Source organism: Halictus rubicundus, chromosome 10 (assembly GCF_050948215.1).
Source record: "Halictus rubicundus isolate RS-2024b chromosome 10, iyHalRubi1_principal, whole genome shotgun sequence".
Taxonomy (NCBI): Eukaryota; Metazoa; Arthropoda; class Insecta; order Hymenoptera; family Halictidae; genus Halictus; species Halictus rubicundus.
This window is the reverse complement of record NC_135158.1, coordinates 16,029,020-16,042,004: the sequence shown is the minus strand read 5'-3', so window position 1 is coordinate 16,042,004 and position 12,985 is coordinate 16,029,020. Positions and strand designations below refer to the sequence as shown.

The 12,985-nt window shown below is 45.6% G+C and overlaps 1 protein-coding gene across 1 annotated transcript in view; it reads left to right on the top strand.

Moving 5' to 3' along the window:
• Hh (hedgehog signaling protein) overlaps positions 1-11,506 on the top strand; it is a 59,013-nt gene extending 47,507 nt beyond the window's left edge. The window contains exons 2-3 of the mRNA XM_076794608.1: positions 6,017-6,278; positions 10,406-11,506. Coding sequence (XP_076650723.1) covers positions 6,017-6,278; positions 10,406-11,091 — 948 coding nt within the window. The 3' untranslated portion in view covers positions 11,092-11,506. The remainder of the gene's footprint in view (positions 1-6,016; positions 6,279-10,405) is intronic.
• Positions 11,507-12,985: the final 1,479 nt, after the last annotated feature.

The window sequence follows — 12,985 nt, the reverse complement described above, 5'->3', positions numbered from 1 at the left end:
TTCCGTCGACTGTTGCGCGAGAAACGTCAATTTTCCCTTTGCCACGGGGTTCACAGAACCAGTTGCAGGGCTTCCAAGGGTTCCGCTGGTTGCCCCCGACTGTTGCACGAGAGTCGCGATCCATTTCGAGGGTATTTCGCGCGTAGCTTTGCGCTCGCCCTTTTTCTCATCCCTGTCCCCGGGCCCCCTTCTGCCCTTGTGCCCCTAATGGATTACGGGCCAGGCCATTTTTCACCCGAAATGGATTTTCATAAGGCCCGACATTCTCGACTTTGCCCAACCGCGCGCATTCTCTACCATTCTCCGTTTCACTCTATCTCCTGTCCGCCAAAATGTTTGTAAATAGATGTAAAGTCTGGGGAGGGGCCCAGCGGGTGCCCCGCTGGGTGAACAAGGCGCCCCATTGTGCACCGCGGTCGGCACCACGTACATTTCTCGGGCTCTTCACCGTTCTTCCCTCTCTTTATACGAAGCTACATCACAGCCACCCTTCCTTTGTACTTCTTCCACCTCTTTCTCCTTCCTCGTTCGTTCCTCGCCGTTCCACTATCCTCCCACTCGCCGAATTCTCCTTTTGTTCTTCCTCCCCTGTTCTCTTTCTCTTCGTTATTAGTCATCCCCGATTTTTTTAATTCCTGCCCACCCGATCCTTCCTCCTCCTTTTCGTCTCGATTCCGCATGTCCCACCCAATTTCCGTGCTCTTCGATCGTTTCTCTTCGTTTCCCCACACACGCCAGTGGACCTTTCAGACTCTTCAGGGTTCTTTGTCTTTTCTGTTCTACCGAAACTTAGAGGACTTTTATATAGAAACTCGCACAAGATAGTCCAATTCATTATTTTCCCCTCAGTTTTTCTATTTTTCTCTTGATTTTATATTTACCAGGCTTTTAATCGTTTCTTTCGCGATTATCGTTCATGTAGAAATGCTTGTAAGCCTGTTCTGATATAACACAATAATTATTAACAGACTTGTTATTGATTATTAACATCACGGTCAGCGTTATTGAAGTACTTCACCGATGTCTGGTTTAAAGGGATAGAATCGTGAAAAAGATCCAGGTATCGTGAAAACGTCGTTAGATTGCAGTTGTCTTGCCGCGCAGAAATTTAATGAGAAACGGCTCGAGCTCACTTCCGAAGATCGTGTACACGTAACGACGCCGTGTTTGCAAGCAACAGGGACATAAATTACCCGAGCTTACAATATGTATACACACTGTTCTCCTAGGCAGCGAGCCTCTCGTATGTAATTTCTCTGTCCTTTCTTACAAAAATTGTTTCCCAGGTTCGCGCGTGTGTGTACGTTTGAGTACGTGCTTCGGCATACCTTATTGTTGGCCGTGCAAATTATTAACGGTCATACAAACACACACACACGGGCCGACTCCCTTCGGAAGCGATGATAAATCGCCGGTATGGAGGCACATTGTGTTTGTCTTCTGCACATCTTCGTTATGTAAATTTGCGCCGGGATGAACTGCTCCCGGGAAACATCATTCGGCCGGCCGAGTTCACCGGAAATCGTCGACACGCGTGCGAAAGGAAAGTTCTGTTCGAACGGTGGATTCGCGGTGACAAATTGCACCCGAGGGTGTTCGATAGTGTGTCCCATCGATTGTCCCGCGGTGATTCCGCAATTATTCAACAATGCGCGGCCAGGGTTCGACATATGGAACTTTTTTTTTTCGTTCAATGGGACAATGAAAGCGTTATGGATGGGATGGAACGTCGGTATATTAACACTAGGTTCACGGAGCACTAAAAGTGACTATTTTCATTACTTTATAAAAATTACAAGAACGTGCAACCCAGATTTTTAGGAATATTTTAAAAATAAAGTACACCCAAAGAAATAAATTTTATAATTAATTTCTCATGTATGCATCCTTGGAGTCTTAATAATTTTAAATTACAAATATTAGAACCCGTCATTTTGACCTAGTGTTAAACCCCAGAAGGTTTAAGGTTGTATAGTTAACGTTTGTGGCGGATCTACCCTCTCATTTCTGTACAGAAAATCATTTAAACACGTGGATTCTCGATCAATAAAAATGCTTCGTAATAAAATCCATATTTTCTTAATCATTCCGAAAGGTTGGAAGTGATGCAACAGGTTTACATTTGCATCATTAGCGTATATATATACGCTCAATTTTCCTGGTCACTACGCTCAATTTATTTTTTCTTATAATGCTGAAATATGAAGTTCTTTCACTTGTAGCCATTTTTGTGCTTGAATATAATAAAAAACAAAGTTTGCGAAAAAGCTCCTCTTTTCATATTTCCGTATGATGCAAACGGGTTAACAGTGCGAAACAGTGAAAATATTTAAACAGTTTGCATCCGTGGCTTCTGAAAATTTCCAAAAAATACTAGAATGTCAAATTCGTCAGAGTCTGGTACGATTTTTCTTTATACGAGCTTTAGAAAAGCTGCTACCATTGGGAGTAAGATTTCATTTGATTCGACTTTCTCGAAATTCGTCTATAAAAATTGCAAATTGTACAGATATCCGCTAATTGGTGATGGCGATCCCTTGTTTCGAGTGGTGTGGATCGCGGCAGCGCGTCGAACGTTCGCACGGCGTCCTTTCATTGATGTTCCAGGTGAAAACGGCGTTCGCGGACCGCGGACACCGAGACAATGCGGTTCGACAGCGAGCACGAAACGAGACGCGGCTCTGACAATACCACGAATTTGCAGCTCTCCTTGCGGCAATTAGCCCCTATTGAGCGGTGCACGACAGCTCGAGGGACCGGTCCTGCCCTCCTCTTCACCGTGTTCACCGTCTTCGTCGTTCCTTCGTTTTTCTCCCCTCGTTCTCCCCCTCCCCCTTCTCGTCCCTCCCCTATACTCTTTTATTATACTCTCCGGTTCACGAATCCTCCTCTCGCACGGTGAAAAGCCGACTCGCGGACTCGCCGCGCCGCGCCGCGCCGGTGTCACGGCCACGTGCACGCGATCGCCACAAGCGAAATCGCACGCCCATCGGCTGTCGGATGAATTCCCATTAAGCCACCCGGAGGCCCGCCTCTGAATGAAACGGGCCACGCCGCGTTCCCGCTTATGCGAACCAGACGCATAACCGCGCTGTCACGATATCGCGTTCAATAGCCGGCCTTAATTCCGTCGCTGCCTCGCCCGGCGAATCTCCGCCCGAATTTATTGCCAGCATACTGACCGAACGGCCACGCGATCATTCCAACCCACAGCGGCCGGGCTCTGTCATTCGTTGTCCGATTATGGCAAGAACCAAGATCTAACATAAGCAAACTGCACGTAATTGTGCTTAACAACGAACAAGCTGGTCGCGCAATCTTTTTATCAGAAAGCATTCTCGGATATCAGCTCGTTCAGGTTGTGAAAGTCAATCTTGGAGGGGTTTCGATTCTACGAGGTAAAATAATTTAATAATAAAATTTAATATTGGTGGGTTCATTTTTTTAAAAATGTAGTTCATTTCTATAGACAATCGAATGTAATACGCGGTAAACATTAGTGTATAGTTAATTTTTTTTTGTATCTTCAGTAAATACAGAGCTTGCGGACGTCGCGTATCCGTGACGCATGTTGCGTTGCGACGTAGAGCTTACGATACACGACGTTGCCGTGTAGCCATATTGTCGCTTCGGATCACCACAATAGCCTTATAATAAATGGCCCATTGAGCCGAGCGCTCAAGCCCGCCAAAGGACGCCGCATTTTTCCTCAACTCCTTCGGAGCAAGCAGATTCGCCGCGCGGAGAGATATAGGAAGTTCATAACATTGGAAACGAATCCCGTCGCATCGGAGGCCTCACGGGGTGCAGATCCAATCCGAGCTCAATTTCTCGTCCCGTCCGAAAGAGGGTTTTTCATTCAGCCCTCGGGAGCCGGGAGTTTTTCCTCGAAGTTTCCGCTTAACGCGATTTTCTCGGTGTCGGGGGGCGGGCCGAAAAACTCGGCGTTTTCACGCGGATGCGCGCGGAAAAAAGGACCGTGCGCCGGCCAGGTATCGGACCCAGGATGCCTTCCGGAAAACGAATGCGTGTTTTGACCGGTCACCAGGTTGAACACAGGAGAGGACTTTCGACGGGGGTTGTTTAAGGATCCCGGCTGTGGCGAATCAGGAGGCAAACAGGAGTATAAATACGACCGGTGTCGGGGATCATTCGGTCACGGTGATCTTCCCCCTGTTTTCTTCTTAACCGGCGCTGCTGTGGCTATTCTCTCTCACCCTCTCTCTCTCTCTCTCTCTCCCTCTTTCTCTTTCCTTGACTTTCTGCTCTTCCCGCCGCCTACCTGGCTGATAGGAAACGGAGAGTCAAAAGTAGCAGGCGGGAAAGCTAACGTTACAAATAATTCAAACAAATCCTAACAAATGGTTGACGTCGCTGAGTCCATTGAAATTTTTATCGATAAATTTCATTTCCATACCATTTTCAATCGACTTCTCTAATACTATCTGGCTCCTACAATTTTACAGATTACCGTTCGCAAATTGCAAAGTTGAGTCACTTGAAACCATTTTTTGTCGGTAACGTGGTCACTCTACCTTATCGGGAATCTACGAAGACCGGGCCCAGAGGTCCTCTGTATTGTCACTGTGTTCCAATTGATTTTCCGAGAGCTAATCGGCCAGGTTGGGCCTCATGCGCCTCGACGAGCCCGTACAAGCGGCTCCCTCGACGGCCAACCATGATCTCCGCCCGATGGCCCGCTTTATTCTCGGCCGGGCGCGCGGAAGAAGCTAATTCCCGGCGGTCTTTTCGCCGCGTGAAAGTCGCCTCGATTTTTCTGCGGTCGATCGGTCATTGACGAGCTGAACAGGCTGCCTGGCGCATTCTCTTCGGGGCTGCGAGTCACCTTCCCTTCCTTTTCAGCAAATTGATCTTCCGCGCGGGGTAGCCTACGATGCAGGTACCGGCAGCTTTTCACGAATCACGACGAACAGAACGGTTAGAGTTCTGCGTTGACGTTTGCCGAGTGATCCTCTTTCGCAATCGAAACTCTCCTTCGGCGGATAGGATTAGCACATTTCGAGTGCGACCTCTGCGGTGGCCAGAAACCATTTTCTTCGGCACCGTTTCTACTTCACTTGTGATTTTCACTGAGACGTTCAGGATTCCGTTCATCTACGACGAAAATGAGATGGTCAAATTTAACCCTTTGCGCTCGAAGCTATTTCAACTCCAAAACGAAACATTTCTTCCGACCTAAAATATTTCTTTTCTATATATACACTAACGAGCAAAACTGAGTCTACACTATTGGAAGCAACATAACTTTCTAAAAATTGGATCAAATGACTTGAATGTTATTAAGAAGTTAGAAGGATTAGTTTATTAGACGAGGTGTACAAAATTTTTGAAAAAAATTTTAATTGGTCGGAATCGCAAAAGAAATAGTAAAAGTTGGTTTTTTCAGCTTTTTTATCTGAGCCTGTATTGAAAATTTAAAAAATGTGTTTGATTCGCTTGAATAAATTATACCCATGCTGAAAATTTCACCGACATTGGTTAATTCGTTTACGAGTTATAAACGCTTAAAAGTGGAAAAATTGCCATTTTTCACGATTTTCGACTTAAAATCGCACTTTTAATCGTTACTGTATATATTTTTTTCGTGTTGTACAGTAAAAATTAGGTGGAATTTACTCGTACAATACTGAAATGTTCAGTAATTTATTAAAAAATATTTTGAGTAATGACAGAGGAATTTTTAGTGGCGCCTTGCAGTCGCCATTCGAGTTCTAACGGTTAAAACAGTAAATATACGATTTAAGGATATCGAAGAAAGAAAGAAAATTTCTTTATGTTGCAGTACCGATAATTTTTATTCCGCGTAAAGATCCGCGGTCATAGTAATGATTGTACGGTTCTGAGCGCGCGTGTATGTGTGTGTGTGTGTTTGGATTGCTCGCAGGTAATTGGACGTGGTTAGAAATTGCGGAGATTGCCGCGGCGACGCTATTAATATGTAGATTCGTGCATCCCCTGTAATCAGTCGAATAACCGTGGAAGTGTTCTGTTGCAGAGGTGCAAAGAGAAGTTGAATACCCTCGCAATCTCGGTAATGAACCAGTGGCCAGGGGTGAAGCTAAGGGTGACGGAAGGCTGGGACGAGGAAGGGAAACACGCCACGGATTCGTTGCATTACGAGGGACGTGCCGTCGACGTGACAACGAGCGATCGGGATCGCTCGAAATATGGAATGTTGGCTAGACTCGCCGTCGAAGCTGGTTTCGATTGGGTTTATTACGAGTCCAGGTCACATATCCACTGCTCCGTCAAATCTGGTCAGTATCTCTTCGTTTGTTCTATTTTCGCCATGCCGCCTCACTGAACTGAATAACGCTCTTCCACCCATATGCGAGCAACCATTTAAATTTCAATCTATCACGAATCTCGGATGTAATCCGAGAATGTGTCACTGAACTGAACAATCACTCGATTGAAGTGTGTTCTTGTTAAAATATTTCTGCTCTTTAATCATTAACCGTTAACGGTCCAATGTCGCGTACATGGCGGTGAAAGTCAAATTTAAATCATCTTGTTGTCCTATTACTCTGAACATATATTAATAAATTTTCGCTAACATATAAATATTTTCCTTTCTATACTTGATACAAAAGTGTTGAGTCCACAGTTTCTCTTCGTATGAAAAACAGCTTGGTGGGAAGTAAACTTGAAACAGTTCCGGACCGTTAAGGGTTAAAGCTCGAAACTCGTTTAGTATATTTCGGTCCGTCACACGAGGGTTGAAGAGGATAGATCAGTCTGATGTAATCAGATCTAATCGATATTTCCAGTGCTTCGTGATCGACGCGAATCGAAAGGCAATTAATTGCTGAGCGATGAGAAATGTTAGGGGGCTTCGAGTGACATTTCCAAGTAAATTGCTATTACGCGGTTTCGATTCGGTAGCTATGACGAATTTCCGAGTGAGTTTCAATATTCCAGTCACGGGCAGTTTGCGCAATCGAGGATTCCAGTGCAATGAAATCCCGAGTAATAATTTCTGTTACTTTTTTAATAAATGAAATACGCGAACGTGCGTGTATTTTAATTGAACTGTGAATTAATCGGTTCACTGAAGTGTCTGGATAATTCTTATGGAAAGTAACGACAAAATCACTGAATTATTAATAAAAGCGAGGAAGCAAAGTGTTCTTAAATGTTCTTACATCACGTGTTTGCCGCGATAAATATGGTTGAGTAATTTCGACACTGATCCATCTAATGCACGTATTATCGCAATTAATCCGCATTCCCCAGGGAAATCACGTTCTGATTTTCTGCCTCGTCACGCTTGCTCCATCCATTATCCGGTAAAGTAACGTGCGGCAGGAGTCACGTATTGATTTTATCAGTAGCCATGTAGGCCATCTAATTTCTCTTTAAATCGCGAACAATGTCTACAACCCCTCGATACCGAGAACAGATATCGCCTTATCATTTAAATCAACGTCTGCGACCATTTGCGATACTCGCGAGTCATCGCAGAATACATCGTCTATTCTCTATTCTATTTCGAACATTTCACGTCGTTACACATTCTAGTAAAAATGCAATACGGACATTTTCAAAGAGAGAGAGAGAGAAAGATCGTCAGTTAATTTATTATATGAGACTTGATTTGATCGCGACAGGTGCATCGAGGTTTACACTTTGGTCAAATTGATCGCGCTTCGTGTTGCAATGTTGCTTTAATGTTACTTTGTTAAAGTTTTTTAATCGAGCACCACTGCCTTGCCGAAATCATTTATTTGCAAATTACTCCACTGGTAACAAGAAACTGTTTTACCGACTTTCATAGATCTCGAAGAGTGTTCTGAATATTGTCTGCTGGATGTCGTTAGTGCACGAGCTCTTGCAGTAGGTGCATTTTGCAAGCACCTACCCATTGCAGGTACAAAAAGAATCAACAAATAAAGCATCCAAGAAAATTAGTTTAAAAATACAATCGTCGGTTGTAGCACAGCGAGGCTTTACACTCGCGAAACTAAATAATCCTTCGCTGCAGTGCATTACTACTTTATTGAAAATATAGTAGATAAATAAAAAAAAAGCAGAAAATAAGTAAACAGACAGCTTAGAAAATATTTTCTTTTACTATTTATGTCATGAATAAAAAATTCAAAAAGTCCATTGTAGACTTTGCATAACTTTGCGATTTTGAAACTGAACATTCTTTTCTCCGTTCACATTATTTTATCGTACATTTCTACGATACAAGAGACGGGGCTTATTTAAAAAAAGAAAAAAGTGCTTCTATGTGATTTTTATTACAAGTTTTTGTTCCGATTTTTGGAGATTGAACAGATTTGATAGTCCGCGAAGCCCGAATCGAATATCCGGTTAAACTGAACACGCCGATTCGCAATTCCTCCCATTTCCTGCGCTAAAATCGTTCGAAGGCGACCGATCGGTCGGATTTCCTGCGGCGATCGACAAACTCGCCGCGCACGAAAGCAAAACGAAAGAAAAAAAGGGAAACGGAAAAAAAACATGGAAAAAAATAACCGGCCGGCGAGAGCGATCAGCCCGTTTCGTTGACCAGCCGTGGCTCGGGTTTCAAAATAAATGTCAATAAATCTAGGCGCGGCTGTCCGCTCGAATTAGATTCCAGCGGAACGATCGCCGCGAAATCGATACGAGCCGAAAGAACGATATTCGGAGACAGGACGGCGTGTCTCCATGAAAACGAAACGAAACGAAACGAAACGAAACGAAACGAAACATCGTCGATCGCGATCGTGAACGATTATCGACGGCCCCGTCGCCGATCCACCACCGTTCGCGAAACGGCAGCTCCCGAGCGATCATGGAAATTGAGTCTCGCGGCATTTGCATTTACCAACAATCTCGCCTGGAATTTCACGAGAGCGTAAATAAACACACCCATAAAGCCTCGTCCCCACGTGCACGACCAACACACTGCCACCGGTCTCACCGATTCGTACGCGACGCATTTCTATGCAGGCTAGAACTCACAATGCACTCGGGCAAATTTAGGTGAAATTGTGTATACGAGAAACGGAAGAAACAAATATTAATTATAGCAAGCCTGGGTTTCCTCCCGAAGTGACGAATATTAACAAAAGATCCCTTCTTGTTTGTCAAAAGAAAAGTTATAATAGAAACAAGTCTAAAAGAAATGACTGCAAATATTAAAAAACAAAAAAGGAATTGATAAATAAGTCTGCGAATCGTCAAGATTTGTTGAAACGATCGGTTATTTAATTATTAAAGTGCAACAATAATATAAGAATTTCAAGAATTCTCAACGTGAAGACTGAATTTTTTGATTGATAGGATGATAAAAGCGATTCTTATGTAATTCTACTTTCTAACAAGTAGTTTATCCGAATGCAAATTTATGGAAATGTTTGCGCAAGTATATCAAAGTGTGACTGTGCTTGCAAGCTCGCGCGCGCAAAGAAACGACGATAAGTCTGTCCGATGGTGTCGCGCGGAGGAATTTAAATTCAAATGAGACCCGCCGTAGCTCAATCTCGTCGCGCGACATAGTTGTTCCCTAGGGAAATCGCAACTGTTCGCGGAGAATTCGCGAACGATACACGCCATTATACGGATACCGGTCCCAGGGCTGTGATTACTAGGAATTTGTCACGGTTACGGCTCATTGCACGTGTTTCCGTTCGCGTTCGATCGCGTCCCGATCACTTTTATTCGAATAGTCTCGACGCGGGGCTGACCGATCGGATTACTATAGTTCGGAAAACTATATTGCTACTCTCGAGAAAAATCAAATACACTCATCGATTCCAATATCTACAATGGGAACGTCATAAACTCTCATTCTTGGTGCAGGTCGAATATGCACGAAACTCTTCCGACCTCTACATCGTACGATATTTTTAATTTCTCCCCTGACAATGATTATTCTTTCGTGAAACTTTTATGGACAGATTTGTGACATTTCTCAGATTAAATCGAGCCCAAACACGACACCGTTCGAAGTACATTCGCCTATTTAATCCACGATTCGGTGGAACCTCCATTATCCGAACCGACGACATCCGAATTCACTATTATCCAGATACATATTGTTTTCACATGCAAACAGTTCGATTCGGAGCGATCCAACTTTAATCCAACACTCTAACTTCCTAGGGAACTATTATCTGAACGCTCACGTTCCACTGCTTAGTTCGGATAACGGAGGTTCCATTAAACCGTGGATCAAACGATTAAATATGAGCCAAACTGTACCGTGTTTGGACTCGTTACAATCAGAAAAGAGTTACGAATTTGTCGGTCGAACAAAAAATCCTTGGAACCAAAAAATTTGTTCTACCTAACCTAAACAATAGTGTCACCTGTACAGGTGTACAAGTGACTTCTCGGTCCCGAATCTTTCGTTAGACCTAGCTCTAACCAAGGTGTGATCTGCTTGCAGAATCCTCGTCGGCAGCGAAGTCGGGAGGCTGTTTCCCAGGTAGGAGTCTGGTGCGGACGTCGGACGGGTTGTCGAAGAGGCTGGACCAGGTGCGTCTTGGAGATCGTATCGCTGCCCTGGATTCCCGCGGGGACATTGTCTACAGCGAGGTGATAGCGTTCCTGGACCGGTCGTTGACGGAGAGGAGGCAGTTCGTGCGTCTGACGACGGAGTCCGGCCGCGTGTTGACCTTGACACCGGCGCATTTGGTGCCGGTGGAGGGCAGGTCGCCGATGTTCGCCGGCAGGGTGCAGCCTGGCGATAAGATCCTGGTGAGGGACCCTGCGGACGAGAACGAGGTCGAGCACCGTCTGCGATGGGACAAGGTGGTGGACAGCCGGTTGGTCCTGGAGGAGGGTATCTACGCTCCGTTGACGACGGAAGGCACCCTCCTCGTGGACGACGTGGTGGCCTCCTGTTACGCGTTCATCGACAACCAGAACTGGGCGCACATGGCGTTCATGCCTTACCGCGTCTGGAGCAGCGTCAAGTCCTTTTTCGTCAGGAGGCTGACCCTCGAGGACACGAGGCAGCCCGATGTCAGGCAAAACGACCTCGGTACGACACCGGAGGGCATCCACTGGTACGCCTCGTTCCTCTACTGGGTGTCCTCCTACGTGACGCCCACGAGGATGATCTACCAGTGACGAGAGCCTCGCCGACGAGGCGAACACGTCGTCTAGCTTTCAACCGAACGGGCCGTGAAACGCGTCCGGGAAGTCCAGTTAGTCTCTCTCGTTGCGCGGAAGCTTCGGAGCGAGCGTTCGTCGCGGACATCATCCGGAGGAGTCATCATCGTCGTCATCCGAAGAGCGAACGCGAGGGCGGAGGATCAGGCCCCTGGATCGATTCCTCTTGTTGCGACTACGCGTCACGCATCGGAACCACGTTCGTGGCTTTCAGTTTTCTTTTATGTTTCTTTTTTCTTTTGTAATCGAACGTTGAACCTGCGCGGGCTCTCGCGTTGCTGACTCCGTCGTGTTGCGCCACGAGGGAAGGAGTTTCGGCCTTGAACGGCCAACCGACTTTGCGCCGACTATAGTCGATAAATTGTATCTAGTTCCGGGGGTTGCTGAAGCCTCTCTCTCTCTCTATATTTCTCTTTCTCTTTCTCTGCGCACCCTTTCTTCGGAGAACGTGCGATCGACTACGTGGACTACGTTGACGAACGTTGAAGAGCCACGAAGTTTGTTGGCCAGTGACACACCGTTCACCGAGTGACGTGTAGCATACTAGATTTCTAGGATGACCGAAGTGAAACGAAGCTTTAGAGAGGATCGAAGCTTCTCTCTTGACACTGTAGCGTGTGTACAATACGAGTATATAAATATATATATATATAATATAAATGTTTCCCCTCCTCGTTCCCTGCCTAACGACCGCGAAGTGTGACCTCCGAGGCGGATCTGCGACGGAACTCGATGTCCGAGCTAATTGATCTAATTAACGCGTCCATACAGCGCACGACGGTGCTCGGTTGGCTCGTTGCGATCGGAGACACGCGTCTTTCACTGTACTAAACTTCGTTTAAACCTGTTCTCGCTTTATTTGCGAATACCGGTTGAACGAATGTATAAAAACGGAATTTCGATTACGCGTTCCGTGAATTTCAACAAAGCTTGTCGCAAACAGCGCTTCGTTTCGATGTTCAAAGCACGGGACCGCTACAAACGGTACAAAGTATATTTCCAGACTTTCCGGTGAAATGGATTCTCATTTGTTTTTCGGCACTGCTTCAGACGTTTAATCAAGCTTCCGCGCTTTATACCCGTTCACGGAACGCTTTCGGAACGTTAACGAGCCAACCACCGATCCGAGCCTGCGTTCGAAAATGTTTCCGTCCGGTCCAGATCAGAGACGCGCTCGCCGTAACGTACTGTCTTCCTCTCCAATCGCTTCCGATCCCCGTTCTCGAAGAGATCGAGATCGAGGAATCGATCCTCGTCGTTGCCGTTAACTTCTCTCGTTTCTAACGCCGCTAACGTCCGAAGATCGTTAATTTATAGACACGCGCACAGAAAATCCCGAACAGACTCTCTTCGTTCGGATGCTTCTTCGCCCCGCTTGCGTCCCCCCGCCCCCCTTTTAAAGTAACAGAATCTAAAAAGAAAGTATTACGTCCCCGGTGAGAACTCGCCGAGAGAGAAAGCCGGGCGACAGAGATAGTTTAAGCGCGCTTTAAAACTAAGGAGAAAGGGAATGAAATTGTTGTACATAGTCCGCCGTTGTTCTCTATCCATTCTCTGTAGAAACGCGAGAAATTCGGCGACCATGCTCCCGTTCCCGTGACGCACGCCTCGAGTTACCTGCCGAATTTGAATGATCTATCCTGGCTGCGTGATTAAACAGTCGGGATCGCGATTCAGGATCGGCGGGGAACAATCGGTGTCCAGGAACCGGGAAACAGACAACTGTTTCACGGACCGGAGCGGTCGCTGCATCGACACCTAAGTTATCCCCCCAGAAATTTATATATTATATATTATTATATTATAGTAATTATTATTATTATTATTATTAATATTATATTTTATTTTATTA